The sequence below is a fragment of the Ptychodera flava genome, chromosome 22 (genome assembly GCF_041260155.1).
Source record: "Ptychodera flava strain L36383 chromosome 22, AS_Pfla_20210202, whole genome shotgun sequence".
NCBI classification, from domain to species: Eukaryota; Metazoa; Hemichordata; class Enteropneusta; family Ptychoderidae; genus Ptychodera; species Ptychodera flava.
Window position 1 is genome coordinate 26,612,654 of NC_091949.1, and position 19,248 is coordinate 26,631,901.

The 19,248-nt window shown below is 36.4% G+C and overlaps 2 protein-coding genes across 3 annotated transcripts in view; one reads left to right on the forward strand and one right to left on the reverse strand.

Annotated features, from left to right (window-relative positions):
- Nucleotides 1–3,094: 3,094 nt before the first annotated feature.
- LOC139123064 (uncharacterized) lies at nt 3,095–6,025 on the reverse strand. Its single transcript, XM_070689033.1, has 3 exons — nt 5,894–6,025; nt 5,313–5,640; nt 3,095–4,743 (listed from the first exon to the last, which is right to left on the reverse strand). The coding sequence occupies exons 2-3, from the start codon at nt 5,635–5,637 to the stop codon at nt 3,680–3,682; spliced, it is 1,389 nt and encodes a 462-aa protein (XP_070545134.1). The 5' UTR covers nt 5,638–5,640; nt 5,894–6,025; the 3' UTR covers nt 3,095–3,679.
- Nucleotides 6,026–9,226: 3,201 nt separating this feature from the next.
- LOC139123065 (pentraxin fusion protein-like) overlaps nt 9,227–19,248 on the forward strand; it is a 32,530-nt gene continuing 22,508 nt past the window's right edge. For both annotated transcript variants that reach the window (XM_070689035.1, XM_070689034.1), the window contains exons 1-2: nt 9,227–9,376; nt 18,365–18,583. Coding sequence is in view for 1 of the 2 variants with exons in the window: in XM_070689034.1 (XP_070545135.1) it covers nt 9,244–9,376; nt 18,365–18,583 (352 nt within the window). In the remaining variant the exon portion in view is untranslated. The remainder of the gene's footprint in view (nt 9,377–18,364; nt 18,584–19,248) is intronic.

Below are 19,248 nucleotides of genomic sequence, written 5' to 3' on the forward strand. Positions count from 1 at the left end.
CTGATACCTAGTTGTAGTCCAGTGGCTGCATCAATAAGAATGAAATTTGAAGCTAATCACGGTACTCATTAATCTACCTTTCAGCGAGATCACGTATGTAAATTTCGATGGCAGGAAACTATGACCCGGGTTGTTCATGATTCAGATTGTAGGTACACAAATAGATTGAACAGCTTAAGTAATGGTGAAGAGAGGATAAACATTTGTTTTCTTTGATATGGGGGGGGGGTGGCAGAAAAATGCGATTAAGTCAAAACATAAACTTTTAAAAATAGCAAATATGACTTTAGAAAGACAAAAGCAGTTCTACTTTGATAAACGTGATATGCCTGTGCCCCACATTAACAGACAAGAAAAAAGATGTTTGCAGGGGATAATTATTCATGAAGAAAACGTTTTGCAGGAATATGTACCTAACCCAAAATATGTGGCTCTTTATGTCCTGCTAGTTGACTTTTACCTTTCTTGTGATGAGATATTTCTTGTTTCTTTCTTCTTTAAATGAAGGGCGAAAATTAAAAAGACGTATTTTATGTGAACTGTCTATTTTTAAGTTTACGAAAATATTTTCGAAAGTTAAGACCGAATCTGTATGGATGAGGTATCACAGGAATTTTGTCAGTTAGTTTCGTCAGTGTGTAAAACCTCTTAATATGTTGATAATTAGCTAAAACTCTACTCCGAAGGTGGTGCTGCAGCTACTTTAATTCACAACGGGTTATCAGGCAAGGCTGTTGTTTTCCTCTTTTGCTGTTTGTACTCGGTACAGTTACTGAAATACTAATTGTATCATGATAAAACTATAAAGGTTTTTTAGGAAGTGAAATCCTACAGGTGAAAAACGGAAGCGCACGTGTTGCAACCATGGACTGCAAATACTTCCAACATTTATACTTGTTTGTTTTTAGTTCCAGTATTCATCAATAAATACGAACGTTTAAGAATAAGTTCCCCTTTCCATTCTATGCAAATTATCAATATCTGTTGCCAACGCACTAATATCTGGTGTCTGATCTCGTAGGTCATTATTATAAAACGCCACATGTTCATTTCATGTCGCGATTTGCCAGAATACGTCGCGTGTCGAGAAAATAGATACGTCTAGTCCCCACTGAATCGACAAAGTGACGTCAGAGGGTATTTTTTGAATAAACTATTTCCCTAGGGAAATAGTTTTGACAAAATTTGGAAAAGTGCCCGGTCACGTGACCGCAGTGTCGTCTGCAACTTTGAAACAAAGGCGAATGACTAAAATAGGATGTGCGTCCGGGATGAGCGACGAGCCTCTTTTAAAACAGATAGATTTTCCATTCCAACAGTGTAGGAACTTGAACAGCCCATCGATGAAAAAGATTCAAGTGCAACCAAGGATGTTGCTAGGTATGATTAAAATATTTTTCGAACAAAGTGGTACCATGTACTACTGTAACCGCTGTGGAAATATCGCCAACTAAACCCGTCACGATTGTTGCGGTGCAAAATATCAAAGCACATTAAAAACTATAACACAGTACAACATGAGCGTGTGGTGTTATAAAACACCTATAACCTGGTCTTTGTTCGGGCTATAGCGCACGTTCATTGCCCCTCGTGGCCGTGTGTTACCAGAAACACATCGCTATACCCCTCGGCCTCGGGGAATAGCGATGTGTTTCTGGTAACACACGGCCCCTCGGGGCAATAGACGGGCGCTATAGCCCTCATGGCCAGGTAATAGGTCTTTACTATGCAATGTACTCATCAAAAAAGTATCTTAGTGCTATCTAATGAAAATAAATGTCTTGCTTTTTGTACGAAAGTTTACAAATTAATAAAGATGCTTTCCTTTTTAGTAATGTGCCTTCCGAAGGATGGTAACCTAAGATCCTCTTACTGTCCTTCCGTACCCTCTCTCTGCGAACTTATCTAAGAAACAAGAAGGGTGAAAGGGCAAATGACATAAACAGACATAGACATTGACAAAAATAGACTGAACACTCCAAGCAACAACATCAGCTCACCTCTTCGCTACCGGAAATATTCAAAACAGTGGAAGTAGCTCAATAGGAGATGGTTCGTGCAAATTTCATTAGAAAATATTTAGTTTTTCAAGGGGCAAGGTGACGGCCCGGTCCAAGCATTGTTCATCGGACGAGTTGCAGGCGACTCACTGTTATTAACCTAATTAATTGGCCAAAGTTGAAATGTTTAAAAGAAAATCAGTTGCAGTTACTCGAATTCTTGAGGCATTCTTGTGACTCAAGTTGACACCTTTTTATGCAATAATCTCTGCCTGTGCCATCGAGCAAGTTATTTCTATGTAAAGCGGCATTTATATCAGTGTTGAATATCTACAATGCCTAACAAATTTATCAGGATCAACGTATAAAATGTTTGTTGGTAAAACTGTAGCAGCAACCTAAAAAACTTACTGGCCGACGAACAGCGACAACACACAAGTAGAAAATAGTGTTGACCGTATTGTCCTACTTTTGACGTGAGAAGTACGAGGATACGGAAATCCTGTAAACTGTATGACTAATACGTGATGTCCAACTGAGGAAATAAGTCTGTCTATGTATATTCTATCTATCTATCTATCTATCTATCTATCTATCTATCTATCTATCTATCTATTAAAAATGTATCCTGTCTTGTTAATTGTCTTGCATTTACTTCATTTTATAAGCCCTGGTATGATGTTAAACAAATCATTTTCAACTGAAGATCACAGATATTTATTCTCACCACCGTGTTTTTTTTTGAGCAGTGGAATGACATAATGTGACAACATGTCATATTATAAAGCATTGAGAAGAGATATTATTAAATATACAAGACAAAGCAGTCGTATTTTCGCGCCAAATTTCTGACAGTTTTGACCTTATCAATGACAATTTTTAACCTTTTCGCCTTTTAACTCATAAGATTTGTGCAGCATGGAAAGAAATAGCGAGTTTTGGCTTGGTTTATACACTGATCTTTAAGATGAGAGCTAAGGGAAAGACAGCTGCCGACTTCTAAAACAATTATAGCACGTTTATGCTATCAGCATGTGTTCTTTCAAATACAAATGAATGAGGTCAAATCGTCAAGATTTGTGTAACCAAAAAAGTTGATTGTATAACCTTAAGCTATTGTTTTTATTCCAAGGTTAATTAAGTTTCGTCTAGCTTGATTAACTATTGGCAACATTGAGTACCTATATGGTTGTCAAATTCTATTGTTTTAAATAAAGTGCCCAATTCGAGTACATGTACTATTGTCAATGTCAGTAAACATCTTTTGTTCGTATTAAATGAAAAGTAAAGTGGTTGTTTAAATCCCATTCTTTTTAAATTTGATCTCCCGGTAGCAGCATTGTATTTGAACTAATACACCGTTAATGATACTTGAGTTAACTAAAGAAAATGCTATTAGGTTTAACCGACTGACATTGTTTGCACCGCCAATGCTTGGTTAAATGGTTGTCATAAAGTTAACAAAATTATACACATAATTCATGAAACTACTCTGTATCAAAAATTACAACCATAACACTCTCCACGGAGTCTATCGATCTTAACAGTTGATTTGTTAATATGCATATGTATTTGTTATTCTAATAATGATTGATACATTCATTGTGTACATAAAAATAATGATCACACAAAGACAAGAAGTAGAAATATGAATAACATGACGAGAAATTACTGGACGACTAATACAGAGCAGTTGAATTAGCTTTACAAATAGATCCCTCATTCCAGTACTCGGCGTATTGTCCGGACAGTTGCAGAGCAAAGAATAGCGAAAGCGTGGAGAAGACGACTGTCATGATAATGGACGTCTTCTCTGGTGTGATGTGTCTGATCGTCTTCTGAAGGACGGCCCACGATTCCTCGTCACTGCTCTTTCTTATCCTCTGTATGTTGTACGCGAATTTATCCCAGACTTCCATGATGTCGAAGCCGTTCACGGCTATCAACGGAAGCAGGGAGAACAGTATGATTTCCACCCAGACTGAGAAATTGACAAATATAGCCTTGAAATTCGCGTTTTCCCACAGGAATATTTTGTAGTTCCAATGCACATGACAGTAGCAGTGGAACACCGCCACAACCATTTGAAATACAATCCACCTCGACGAGAATGTGTGCAACCTCAAAAAATCGGTATGGGTTTCCATGATTCTAGCTCGACAGCCGTCAATGCCGCGGATGTTCGATTTGAGAAAAGCGAGGGTGGTAACCATATTGATTTCGAGGCAGTTGCGCAGTACGAATATCAAATAACAAAATATTATAAAATAGAACATACCAATTACCTCACTGACGACATGAAAGCAAATAAGGTAATCGATGGATTCGCATTCTTCCGCGAGGAAAACGGATACAAGGTTGAAAGAGAAGATGGCGAGACCCCAGAAAACCCCAAATGTGGTGAATATGTAAGCATATTTTGAAGCAAGCCGCATCCGTTTTGATAGATACGGAAGTTGACTGAGAACATGATCTCGCGGAAGGGCATACAAAGCTCCATTTTCTCCGGCAGTCGGCAGGGGAAGAAAAACAGCAACCAAGAGAACCGTTGTGACGACCGTTGGGGGCAGAAGATACAGTGTGTACGACAACATGTAGAGCACAGCTTCCTGTCGCCCCCAACGTCGAATTATATTAGAGATGATGCTCGTCACGAGTAATAGTTCAACAACTATCATCCAGAACAGCGTCAGGTAGCCTTTTCTACTCATTTCCCGCATTCGGCCCGGCTTGACAAATGCACCTAAATGAATTGCAAAACATGAAAAACAAATCAACTACTTGGGTTTTGACTCTCTGAACATATCGAATATAAAAGTGGACTCTCGGTCTTTGATATAATACTGAAACTTTTTTCTAATTCATATGTTACATTAAACTTGATTGCTAAATCTACCCTTTGATTCCAAAAATGTCTCATCAAGTTTCTGAACAATGTTTGGGCACAGAATAGTATTGCAAACATTCAATATTTCTTCCGATTATCACGATAATTTTTCAGGAATGGAAAATTGAGATCCCTACGTTTTAAAAATATATAGAGGAAAGCGTACATATCAGAGACGAGTTGATCAAAAGCCTAGTGACGATGATGTCGGGTAATTTTTTCGCCAACAATTATTTTATTGTCAGCGGACAGCGACATCAGCAAATCATTTATAGCTAATATTAGCATAATTTGCTATACACGGGATACAATTGGTATGCAAGTTGTTTGAGAACCTATATATTTTAACAAGGCTGAACAAGATTTTTTTTTGTAATTGGATAAAACTTAAATGAGTTGTTTCTTTTCACTGGCACGACACTTACCTTTATGTAAAGAAATGCAAACATGGCAGTCTTTGTCGGTCCCTCCTGTATTTTCACTTTCACTTCCTGGTTCTTCAGGTTCGTGAAGTGTGTCGTCGAAGGGATTTTCCGTTGAGCTGTCGTTTTCATGGCATCTGAAACACTTGCGGTAGTAGTTGAACAAGTCACAATAACCCAATAACATGAGATTAAATCGAAGTATTGCTGGATATGTAACTTGTTGGTGGCCGCTCTTCACCGCACAGTCACTGTTGGCATGAGTTAGATGGTCTTGTGTTGTCAACGAGTATTCTTCCTGTCGAGTAAGGAGCTCGCTTTGGTCCATTTTCTGCGAATTCAGGGAATCATCCAGAGCGGTTTATGTGCGAAGTTAACAGAAGTGCGTAGATGAAACATTTCTAAACTCAAGCAATGCCTCAAAATCGACTTAAGCTCATGCAATGCCTGCAACCAAGAGGTCGAACACGAAGGGGACGGATATCGCTTTGAGTCCACAACAAATGTTGTACGTGTCATTCACTCCATTGCTCATATCTCTACGGGGCAAAGTTTTGCAAGATCTGGTGGCCTTCTTTACTCACCCGCTCCTCCAAAATCAGGCTTACAAACTTAGACTCTTACGGCAAGTTATACAGAGTCTGACAAGAATATAGACAGCGCAGATTTCATGAGCGAAAAGGAGAACAGCCTTTTGACCTTTGACATGTATCCCCTTCCCTTTATGTTTTTGGAACAAGGAAGTAGAATACCTATGTTGTTTGAATTGAATTGCAAAGGGTCAAAGGAAGTTGACGCGACAGTATCAAGCTAATGCACAGGGGACTCAGAAATCTAGTTGCTGTTTTTGGTACTGTTGTTTATGTTTACATTAGGCGTGTTGTTTTTGTTCTTATTGTTGACCAATAAAATTCAACGAACATAATTATTGTGATGTTATCGTTTCAAATCATGGTAATAGGCACCGCGTTCAAACGTAATGTAGATGTCATAAAAACAGTATGAGGACGCTATCATTATTTGACCCAATGCAACTCGCTCCCAACGAGCAACAACATGGTCAGCAACGCGACAAATGTAAACATAAACAAAAATGCAAACAACAATAACCAGATTTCCGGGTCCCCTGTGGTTAATGTATATCATATATACATACATACAGACGTACGTACGTACGCATATAAATATGTATGTATGTATGTATGTATGTATGTATGTATGTATGCATGTATGTATGTATGTATGTATGCTATATGTATGAATGTGTGTGTGTGTTTACATGCGTGTGTATGTACAAATGATAAATGATGAATAAATATTTTTCTACAAGTCATTCCTTGTATTTATCTTCTGTAAAATGTTTTCGATTAATCTATGCATTATTCGTTGTTTTCTATTTATCTCACTTTTTGTGTATTAATCTATTCATCGATGTCTATTCATGAATTTATCATGTTTATCTATCTATCAATCAATCAATCAAAAAATTATGCTTGTAACCGCCACATTCTTTTCTAAGATCCTCATCAATTCACTTCATTTCATAATGCAATGAAAATGAAATGCATGGGTGACTTTGCGTTTCTCGGAAAATGGCCATTACAAATTAATGTAATTAGGAATTGTCGACAAAGGTAATTGATAAAGATTAGCATTCTCATTTCAAAAGGCTCCTCACCTTATTTTCCGAAAGTTGTAGGCCATTATTTCAACCACTGCCTATATTAAAAAATATATTTTTTACGGGTTGATTTCTGCATAGGAGCATTTCAACGCACATGAATGTCATCTTTGATTGATTGAACTACTTGGTCAACCTCGCGCATTGTCCCCATACCACATATCTATTCATTAAAACAATTTTTTTCTGAATTTCACTGACTTTTTTGTGGTCAAACCCCGGTCCGCGTTTTAGTCATTCAACATTACAATCTCTCTGAACGATATAATAGTGAAAGCTCATCACTTTTGTGGTCAAAATGTTTTCGATGTCTTAAACATGTTTATTAGTGTACCGTTATGCTGGTGTCTTTTAAACTCCCGTTTGGACTTAATCCACTGGCAACATATTTATATAGCGATTTCAATTTCAAAATAAAAACAAAAGATTGAAACACCTCATAGTCTTCTTAACACTTTAGATGGTTCCGATTCCTGGTCATTTTACAACGGGGTTTCAGAGAAAATTTCCATCACGGAATAGTGTAAGTGTAAATGCCACGATGATGATTCCATTTTTGCTATCACCCGATAAATTTGTGTCCTATGAAGCCATTAATTCGTCAGGAAGTAAAGCTTCATATTCGTTCATAGTCTGAGTACAACATCCAATATAATTTTTTCTGAAACCATCAAATTTGACATTAATATTCTCAATACTTTCGAAGCAGATGTTTGTACCATCTCTCAAACTTTGAAAGGTGTTTTCCCTTTATTGTATCGCAAATCTGATTAAAACCAGATGTAGAGTATGGCGACGTCTCTGTACTTGCGCGGTTTTGTCTCACTGTCGCCTCTGCAAGAGAAGACCACACAAGTACAGAGACGTCGCCGTACTTTACGTCTGATTTTAATCAGGTTGTTGTATCGCTTGATTGCTAGGCCGCGCAGGAGGGTATTACTATTTTACGCGGCCTTATTATAATAATCGTGTAACCATCTCTTTTGAAAAGGTCAGGGTGGCATGGATACGTCCTTGAAGACAATGCGTAGGCGAAAGCAAGTCATGTTTAAGTCATCGCGTTCGAAACGAACAATTTTTCTTGTTTTTCTTTGAATTGACGTTTAATATTCAACACTCATAAAACTGGCAAAAATCCACATATAGCCAGATTATTTTGTGGCTAGAAGAAATTAAAATGTATTACTTTTCACATCATGGAGGAAAAAAGAAATTACATATATTACTGACAATGTTACCTCGCATATCCTCGCATATATCTTTATTTTAAATACATTCGTCTTCTTATTATTATGACCAATTTACTTGAATTTGGGCCATGTTCAATAGTATATATGTGTACAATAGTATGTCAAAGCTTTGGAGAGTGTTGATTGAAATATTATGTTGAAAATTGGAATTAACAAAATATAGGTTCTCTCAGCTGCAAATATTTGGTATATATATATAATATATATAATATATATACATATATATATATATATATATATATATATATATATATATATATATATATATATATATATATATATATCGAAGTATACAGATGTAAATTGGTTCTATTTTAGTTATCGGTAATATATATTGTATTGCTTCGATTTTATACTCCATTTTAAATATAGCAATACGGCGCTGAATCTTGTTTCTTGACAATGGTCCAGTGTTATGAAAGCTGATATCCAAGCGAGTTCTCTCTGACAGAATATACTTCTTTTTGTACCACATATGATTTATGTTTTAAATGAAGCAAAACGATGAGAAACCTCGGTAGCCAAAGAGATGGTTATTTATCTTGACCTCTTTCCTGTATCACACAGTGGCAGGTTCTTGTTGCTGGTTAATCGTATTAAAATAAGACGTAGAAATGAATACCTGGTCACCTTTGCTTGTTTTTAGTGTTTTTGTATTCGTGACCATCTAAGACCAAGCAATGTGGACACGTTGCAATCTCCACGTCTTATTTTTAGTAGATCGGTTACTTGCTGTGAAGAAAAGTTTAGAAATCTATGCAAAATCTTTGCATTTTTCTTCTGTGAAGTTTTTATAATCTTTGCCGTGAAACCGTCCTGATGACATGTTCATCCATTAGCTAGAATATGTCAGTTCATGCTAAATTCACTTTAATAATGTCGATCATATGAATATTTATGAGTGCCACGAATAAATTATTATCTTTTCCTCTTCCTACGCTTATGACATTCGGACGTCGACATGGCAACTACCGACGGTAACATTTATGTGTCGGAGAATGCAATGCTGTGGTGCTTCACCGAATGCAAAATTAGTGTTACTATCATTAGATGGATCGTCATGAAAAGCTGTACGATGAACGCAGTGTTCTTCTTTGGGATTGCGGTATTCTGTCGAGTTTTCGGAACTCAAACAGGTATGAAGTGCTCAGTGTTTGACAAATTGTCTATGAGAGAATGTGATCTTGCTTTTAACCCATGCTTCGAATAACATTATAATGAGTGTGATTTTGAATGTGCAAAAAGGTAGACTTAAAGCTGATAAAATATTGTTGGAACTATATTGCGATAATTTATTTTATTATGGTATTTACGGCTTTAAAATGGGGAAGAAAACTTGCAATTATTTTTAAATAGTTTCTTTTTTCAAAGCACAACATACTCTCAGGCATGTAATTATCTTAAAACAGTTCCGTCGCTTTAAGTAGGTTGCTGTCTCCAAATACCACTGATGCATTCCTGACATGCTTTATCAAATCATGCCATCGTTAATGTACAGGAATATGTATACGAACAACACTCGCGCGCTTACTCGCCTAACAAATTTCAATATATTGTCACCGAAAGAAATCGCCAGAACAGTGTCACAGTTGTGTCAATATCACAGAATGTCTCCAAATTGACCAATCATGATGGCAAAACACAATTGATATCTACAGAGGAACTGGACAGAAATTACAGGGGGCAAGGCCGGTGTTTTTGGGCTTGAGTTTGGTCACTATATTTAGCGGAAGCATATTTGATGGGTCATGAAATTTCCCGCTTGCCTTTAGGGAGGTTCACAATTTTTTCGCAACTATCACAACAAGGAGAAGGCAGGATGTGGCCAATATAGTACTTCACCCAAAAATATCAGATCATTATACATTGGAGTATATAGGGCAAACTATTAAGAATATTTCCTTTTTCCTTCAAAACATGCTATATCTGTACAATAATATATGTCTAATAATTTACACAACTGAACTTTGCTTGATGTGGGAGGTAAAAGTGCATATATATATATATATATATATATATATATATATATATATATATATATATATATATATATATATATATATATATATATATATATATACTGATCAGTATTACCGCCCTGCAGAAATGCATTGAGCACTATACTTTGCCTGTATTGACAAGCAAACCATTTTCGTATATATATATATATATATATATATATATATATATATATATATATATATATATATATATATATATATATAAACAGATTACTTCAAGTACAAAGTAATGAGCAAATCTATTACTTAAGTTTCATGCATCTTGCAATCCTCAGATAGAGTGAAAGGATTACTAGCTCGACACTCTTACATATATGATTGGGACGAACCCTTCTATTTGTAGATGGTGTTAAAATTCGATAAATAATATTTGTTTAGGTGGCGACATTTTGAAACCAACTCAGAGTGTTTGTTTAATAGTGTAGATTTGTCAGCATTCATACTGTGCAGCTTTTCTGATATACAAAGATTACATCGCTTGTTCATGTTAGAGTAGCTCAATGCTTTATCAATTATTGACAATGAAATGTCAAAGACTTGGCCCTTATTTCTTAAGTTCCATACAAATTTTGACAACTCGGTGTCGTTTTTGTATCCCTCGTTACGGAACGATTTCATGTGATTAGTGTAGCGCGTCTTGAAGGTGTTATCAGTGAGGCCGATATAAACCCTCTCTCCGTTGTCCTCCGTTGATACTTTGGCCCTGTACACCACGCCTTTGACTTGACAGTTACCCTTCAAGGGGCATGCCGACTTAATTGCAATTACAATCAGCTAAATATAGTTGAGATGCGTTTGCTTATTGCGTCAGGTATGTGATCAATAATGGTTGGCGGGTGATTAGGCAGTCTAATCACCCGCCAACCATCATTAATTTGTGATTAACGATCTCTTTTTCATCGCATTACTTGATACCTTGCATAAAAATGATTATTTGTAAAGGTTAAACGTATACTTTGAATGTTAAAAGGTAAATTATATGTCAATACGATATTATTGATACGAACCGTGACACGCAGGGGAAGGGTCACTGGTTTGTTTTCGCGCATGAAAATTGGAAAGGTCACTATTTTTCGCGCGAGCATTATTTTCTCTATTTTTTGCGCAGCGTAATTTTGAAAAATACCGGCCCTCCTCCCTGTTATTTCTGTCCAGTCCAAAAAACATCTTAGGGCTTGACATGTAACCGACTGAGGACGAATTGTCCACTTCGTTTTTGCGTTAAAGTCAAACGGCCATATCGTTTTCATAAAAAGCTTGTTTTAACAAAGTGGAAAGTTTGCAAAAAGACACAGCAGACGGCAGTGTCATATTTCACGAACATTTTAACGGCAATATACATCTCTATGTTCCCTACTCTAAATGCAATTTCCATGCTGCATTTCTTGCTCTAAACTTCTATTTCCCAAATGGTGTCTCATCAAATTAATTGAAGTTTCATTGTCCTATCAGGAAATGCTCCTCTTATAAGTTAATATCTTACGACTGTAAACTACACAGCTTGACCAACGTTAATTTGCCGTCTATATTTACCTCTGTCTACGAAGGTTCAAGAAGTGATTCTGTACAACGATTCATAATCAATTGAAAATAATTGAACAATAGTAAGGACACCAGAATGCAAGTTATCGTTCCGAGGAGCATTGTTGTGCCCTCTGTATGTCCACTACACAAGTTAGGTTAGTTGGGTAAATGAAACACTATGGGCAATTTCGTCATCAGTAGTACGTTATGAGCATCTTTCTTTCAGAAATCAAATATCATTACGCTACAAGAGGAACCCGAAGTCTTTACATAGCAAGCTGAGAATGAACAAACCTGTTCAAACTATTCCTGAGCAACATGTTGGGCCTACCCGAAACGATTATCACCGATGACAATGTGATATGGTTTTGGCTTATGAAGTTGAATACAAATTAATTTTGCCACTGGTACATAAGATAGACATTTTAATGTGCCGTTAGTCTGCCTATTGTTAATGTCTTGTATCATCATTGGGGAGTGAAATGCAAATTACAGTGCAAGGCTATATATAGCTAGCAAAAGCGTTCCGTAGAAGTTGAAATACCACAGAATAATAAAAGAATACTGCATTTTTCAAAGTTGTAACATTCTTTAACTATGATTACGATGATGATGAACAATATAATTAGCGTTAACAGATCTAATGGAATTAATCAAGAGATTTTCTGTTGACTCGGACGGTATGCAGTCACAAACATTAGAGTCATGACTCATAGCCTAACACTACATAGAGTGTTTGTGTTTGACGAGAGGGAGGACACATAAGCACAAAAGGTTAGTCAGTGATAGCATCATTAGAGTTCGTTAGCTTTTTCATAAGCCGTTTTAAAGAGTAAAATAAAGCAATAAGCTGCGGAATCTTTCAGTGTATTGATTACGGTCAAATGTCATGAAATTTTGACTTCTTACACTGTGAACGTTTGTAATATGACAAGTCCACGAGTGTTGAGTGCGCGAAAATATTTATCTCATACACACCCACTCAGACATATAATTACAAATTACTTCAAAGAACAAAGTAAACTAGAAAGCATTTGCAAGCAAAAGCGAAGTTCCAGAGATCAGAGCAGCGGAAGAAACAAGAGAATGTGTGACAAAGATAAGTGCAGAATGAGTGGTTTGGATTTTAATATGCAAGCACGTACCTATAGTTAGGGCTGATAGCAGTAAACAACAGAATACAACTAAAAGCAAGGCAGTCCGGGGAATTACAGTACACGCCTACATGCCTACATGTACGGTAAAAAACAGATACATACGGGGGCGACAACGCACGGAAATGTATATCAGACGACATTCTCGCGAGCCAGAGCAATAATTTTCGCTCCGCTGACCTACGCAAAAATCAATCTCTTGACGGGAAGCGCTGAGTTGTTGCCGTAAAGAGGCACGTGATTTACGACGATGATTAGACGAGAGGAAACATCGGACCCAGGCCGTTGAAATTGAAAACCGAGGCCACATGCATTTTCATTTGATTAAAAGCACTGACTAAAACAATTTTCATTGCTATGTCGCTGTTTTCACAAGATACTGACCGTTTGATCTTGGAAAGTTGAGTTGCTTTTACGTGCAGCCAACGCATGCCGGTGTGGTGACAGACAGTTCACTATGCTATGCCAAGCTCTGCATGGCAGGGCTGTGTGCTACCGGCGTTAAACGGCCTCCCACCACAGCCCTGCAGACTGATACAGAAAAAGCCGCTGGTGGCTCCTCAGAAATACGGCGGGCAGTGTCTCCGCCGAAAACAGCCGATTTTGAATCCAAAACTTGCATTGATCTTCGTTTTCGAGCACATCCACCTCGACCTAGGTACACGATGTGCCCAGCCGCGCTTGTAAACTTACGCAAAGCCTACTTTTCTCTCTCTATGCGAGGAAGCGTTTGTATCCGCCGCCATTGTTAATCTCATTCAACCCATGAGCACTCGGGCGAAAACCAGCGGTCTAAACCAGGCCTGGATCTCATGACATAACAGTATAGCGCCACGTACGGCGAGTATTTAGAGAAAAATAAAATCAAAAAGCAACAAAAAACAAAGCCAAAGAAAGCTAGAATTATTAATAGCTGAACGCAATATGATAGTTGAGCAATGCAAAATAAAAAATAAATAAATAAACAAACAAGAAATGCCCGTAAAACCCGTCCGAGCTGAGCGGTGACGTCATAAGCGTGTCGCAATGCATTCTGGGTAATTTAAGGTAAAATTTGTGTATAGCATGTTCTATGGTAGTAATACCGGAAATAGGGAAAGAAAGATAGAAAGAAAGAAAGAAAGAAAGAAAGAAAGAAAGAAAGAAAGAAGGAAAGTGAGCAAAAACTAACAGTGTCAGAGCTGGTCTCTGGAACTAATATCTTTAATATATATATATATATATATATATATATATATATATATATATATATATATATATATATATATATATATATATATATATATATATATATATATATATATATATATATTACATATATATATATATATATATATATATATATATATATATATATATATATATATATATATATATATATATATATATATATATATATATATATATATGAATGCATACACAGTACGTGGTGTGTGTATATATGACTCATGTACGGTATGATGTACAAGCATGCTGTGAGCAATAGTTAAATTATGCATTGCAGCTCCAGGATCTAAAATTGCAAGCCAATGCGCATTCAAAAGAAGGCTAATTATGTTTTTATTATTAATGAAGATGATCCAGATCTTTCCAAACAGACTGACTAATCTCCAGGACAAAGGATATTCCCCAATGAAGGAGAGGTCACCCTCAGCCACCCGAATATACAATTAGTTGCAATAAGTAGTCAGCCAATTTGAAGTCTCCATTTTCCATATTAACTATTCAATTTAACCATAGGACGACTGAAATTATTTCTTGTCATGCATAAAGGCCAAACTTTTATAGCGGCAATTGCCTTCATTGTATTTACGACTTTTATGTTGAGAGGAAAATACGGAATCATTAGGGGCCCAAGCCTTGTGGCTTGGGCCCCTATTGGTGTTACTGGATTAAAATATTATTCTTCTTTCTCTTTCCCTTCTTCCGTAACCTGTTTTGTAGGCGTATAAATCTAAAACCGCTTACCGTAACTTCTCAAACTTTCAGGGCTGATAGGTCCATATGAGATCTCGTGTATCTTTCCCTCAAATTTTGATTGTCATATGACATTGGATTTTTTAAAAATATCAATTAAATCATTAAAAAATCTTCTACTCCAGAACCAACACATCAATTGAATTGAAATTATACCAATGTCATCCTTAGTGTGAGCACTTTTGCGAAAGGCTTTTTGATGGGTTATGTGGTTTGGCCGCCATATTGGTTTTTACAAAAATCCTAATTTAATCTTTAAAACATTTTCTTCTCCAGAACCAACACACTGATTGAACTGAAATTTTACTTGTGTCATCCTTACTGTGAGTACTTTCAGGGTTGCGAAAGGCATTTGGATCGGTTTGTGGTTCGGTGGCCATATTGGTTTTTGCCATTACCAGCGATTACGATTACCAGCAGACCCTACAATTGGCATGAACTGATGTTCAGAATTCTTCTTTACAAGAAACAAAAGACTTTTTAAAACTCAAATTTTGCACACAGTATTATCATAGCAAGCATATGAAACCATGGTAACCGCTTGGGCCCCGCCAACGCAGCTTACAGCTTTAAATTTTTTAAATAGTATTTTTTCAGAAACACATCATACCTCCCTCATGTAATAAAAATTACCATCAAGTAGTTCCAATCGTTAAAGATTAGTTTCTATCACAAAATATCGCCAGTATACTTCTTGATATGTATTCAGAATGTGAAAACATGCCATTATTAATGTTCAATGATATGTACGAATAACTCTCGCTCACATGCCTTCACAAGGATCATTTAGTCATATTATGGCAGTGTCTGACATATGCATACTGTACACTGAATACCTTTACAGAGAGGGTATCATTTCCTTGTTGCTATGAGCATGGTCATAGTTGCTGGAGAAGATAGGCTAATATTTTCCATTGTTTGTCAAATGGAGTAACTTTTAACTGTTTTCTTTCATCAAACCACATCATCAGTGTAATTGCTACGGGCGTGGCTACCATTCCAAAGGTCACTTTTCATTTTTTTGAAGAATCACTGACAAGTGTATATAGCACCGTAGATACCATTGCTGAAAACTTTACCATTTACTTGTTGTTTATGATGTTGTCATTGTTGCTGGAGAAGACAATGATATTTCAATTGTTTGTCCAATAAGGTAGCTTTACCAAAGTAAAATATGTTTAATAGGGTCAGAGAGACATCTGTTTTCTTGTTACTAGGGGAGTGGCTACTGTTTACTGCCCCATATAATCACAATGTTTAATCAATATAAATTCACAGAAATGTCAAATTACGTAAGGAAAATGCACCTTGAAGATTTTCGTCTCTGAATAAGTGTGCTGGAATACCAACAAAACGGGCACTTGTTATTGTTGCGATCGTTTGGATATTCTTTACTGGAGAATTTTTCATAAAGATATAACAGCATTTAAAATATTATTGTCACGGCAATTAAACATGTGAAAAGCAATCTAATCATATTGCGTTTCCAATAGATAGTTCCTGGTATACACAATCATTTGCTTTTTAGCCTTTTTAGAGCTATATGTAATCCTTATGCGCCTCGAGGACAAATATTAGGGCTCTCACATTTCTCCACTAGTTTTCTGATGTATCGGTTTTAGGGGCTTCTTTAGAAGCTCTTAGGGAGGGTTTTTGCTTGTTTGCATGGTCTGTTGATTATTTGATTTTAAGGCTACTTTGACAAATACTGGTGAGGTGGAACTAGAGGAATTCAGGAGGATTTAAATTTTTCGGTAGTAATAGAAGGAGTAGGACTTGAAAGTTTGCTCTGCCATACTGGGGACCTGAAAATCTTTTTGGTTCCCTTCTACTTTTCACATTTTCCGATTCCAATGTTTGGTAGGTAATTCAATGAAAATTGAAAAACATTTAAATTTCATGCAATTGTTCTGATGTTAGTAATAATTAAACAAAATGTAGAACCTTTTTGAGGCATTTCATGACTTTTATATCGAAAACATCTATGTATGAATGTCAGTACATTTTCGTAAAAATAATAAATAAGTAGGTCTAGTAACACGGTAGCAGCTATAATTGCTGATAATTTGTTTCAATATTTTTATGAAATGTATCTAATACAGTTTCTTGCTGTTTCCAAGCACCATGCCGAATACACGATATTCAGATTGTTGACAAAACTGTATATATATAAATATGAATGATACTTGAATTAGATTCCAGACTGAAAGTCATTTGTCAATGATACAAATGCACAATACACATAACGGACTGTGTTGACAAGCTGGATATTGGACAGTTCAACATACTGTAGGGAGTAAAACAAGAACCTAGTTGTATAAACTAAACAAAAATATTGTCAAAATTATCAAAGTTAATTTAGCTACTGTCCTTCTACTGCCTACGGGCAGTGTCACTGTCACTGGATACTGGCAGTGACAGAGAAAGCTCTGACTCTGGTGAAGTTGAAGAAGACTTGGTCATATGACGCTCATGACAGTTAAACATGATTGTACACAAGATCAGGCCAAAGAGCAACACATGGCAGGCAAAAAGACGACAGTAATAAGTGATTTTTTGAATTCCAGCATATATGAAAATAATCAAATATTAAAGAGAAAATTACAGATTGGTCACTATGCTTGACTTTTTAAAGATGTACCATGAAAAGTCGCTGTTTTTCATGAAAATCACTTACAATCAATATATAAATGAATTCAAGTTCATACAATGAATCAAATTTCACATTCTCATCGTAAAATAAGACAAAAATTAAAATTTGATCTGGAAAGTGTGAAATGAAATGATGGACTACGACTGTGACTAAATGTAATGATTTCTTGTTTCCAAATTTGTCATTATGACACCCAGAATTAGATGGAAGCTATTAACTTTAAAGTATTTTCAATTTTAAATCTGTTGTAAGTTGCGATAGCAATTTGTTTTCAGATCCCCCTCAATACCCTGAAAAATTTTCAAGTCCCCTGGCTATATAATCAATTTTTTCCAAGTCCCCCAAATCATCACATAGCAGCATATTTATTAGGGATGCATGCACAGAAAAAATAAACATACATTTTGCAGTTCTGTTGCATATGTTCGTTACTACCTATTATCAGTAGTTTGTAGAGCCTTGTTCCTGAGGCAACTTCTTAAATTGTGATAATGCAGCTGGGTAGATTTTACTATGAGATGTGAATAAAGATAGCAAAGAATTGGTCGCAATGAATCATTAGAAGGAAGATTTAGCAGATTAAAAATTGCCACAACGAGGCTGACGATGTATTTGATATTTTTTGTTTATATTTGGCCAATCGTATCTTTCCCTTAAAAATTATAATTAAAGTTTTGTACCGAAGAAAAATGAATGGGAATGAAAACCAGTAGCCTTAATTTCTTTGCAAAATGCACCTTTCCTTCTTTTTATACTTTTCACTGACTTTGTCAATTTGTGTTATTCTTTTGCCAGAGAATGAGAATCTCGCCTTGAACAAAGAGGCCTCTCAAAGCAGTACTTATGAAATTGGAGAAGCATCTAAGGCTGTTGATGGCATGAAAAATAATAACGATTATCATGCAGGGTCGTGTAGTCACACTGATCATCAGTACAATGCTTGGTGGAAAGTAGACCTGGATCAAATGTACCTGATAACTCGAATCGACATCACCAACAGAGAGGACTGTTGCGGTAGGTCGTCCGAAAGTCTAATATAGAAATAACGGACGACGCGCTGACCATTAACGTTTATGGGCAAGGGCGACAGGAAAGCCAAAAATGAACGGGCGAGGTTTGCCGAGCCCGTAAATTTGGCTTTCCTCTCGCCCGCGCCCATAAATAAACGTTAATGGTCAGCGCGGAGTCTGTTATTTCCATAATATTTTCAACGAACACCGAAAAACCGTCAAAATTTACGAAACTTTCTCGTGCGAACGACAACGGGGCCTCAGAACCTGACAGTGAGTGGTGCGCGTGCTGCCAAAATTTTGTAAATCCGGAATTTTTTTTAAAAAGCATCTAAACTTGGCCCACAAATGCTCCATTTTATTTTGTGGTTGATTATGAATTTTGTACAAATCACAAATTTCGTTTTAGCTGTAAAGTTACTATGTTTACGACATTTTCCATATTCACGGGCATGAAAACAAGCCATTACTGTGTATTTGTGGGCACTCACGTGGTTCAGCTCGATCAATCAAAACGCGATGGACAGGGCATGGTAATATAATTCGAAATAGCGGACTTACTCATGGTACTTCAGTGAACTTGCTAATGTTTTTGTGCTGGGGACATTTGATATCTAATATTGCTTCTTGCTTTTTCATGTGCCCACTTGGACTTCTTCTCTATTGTAC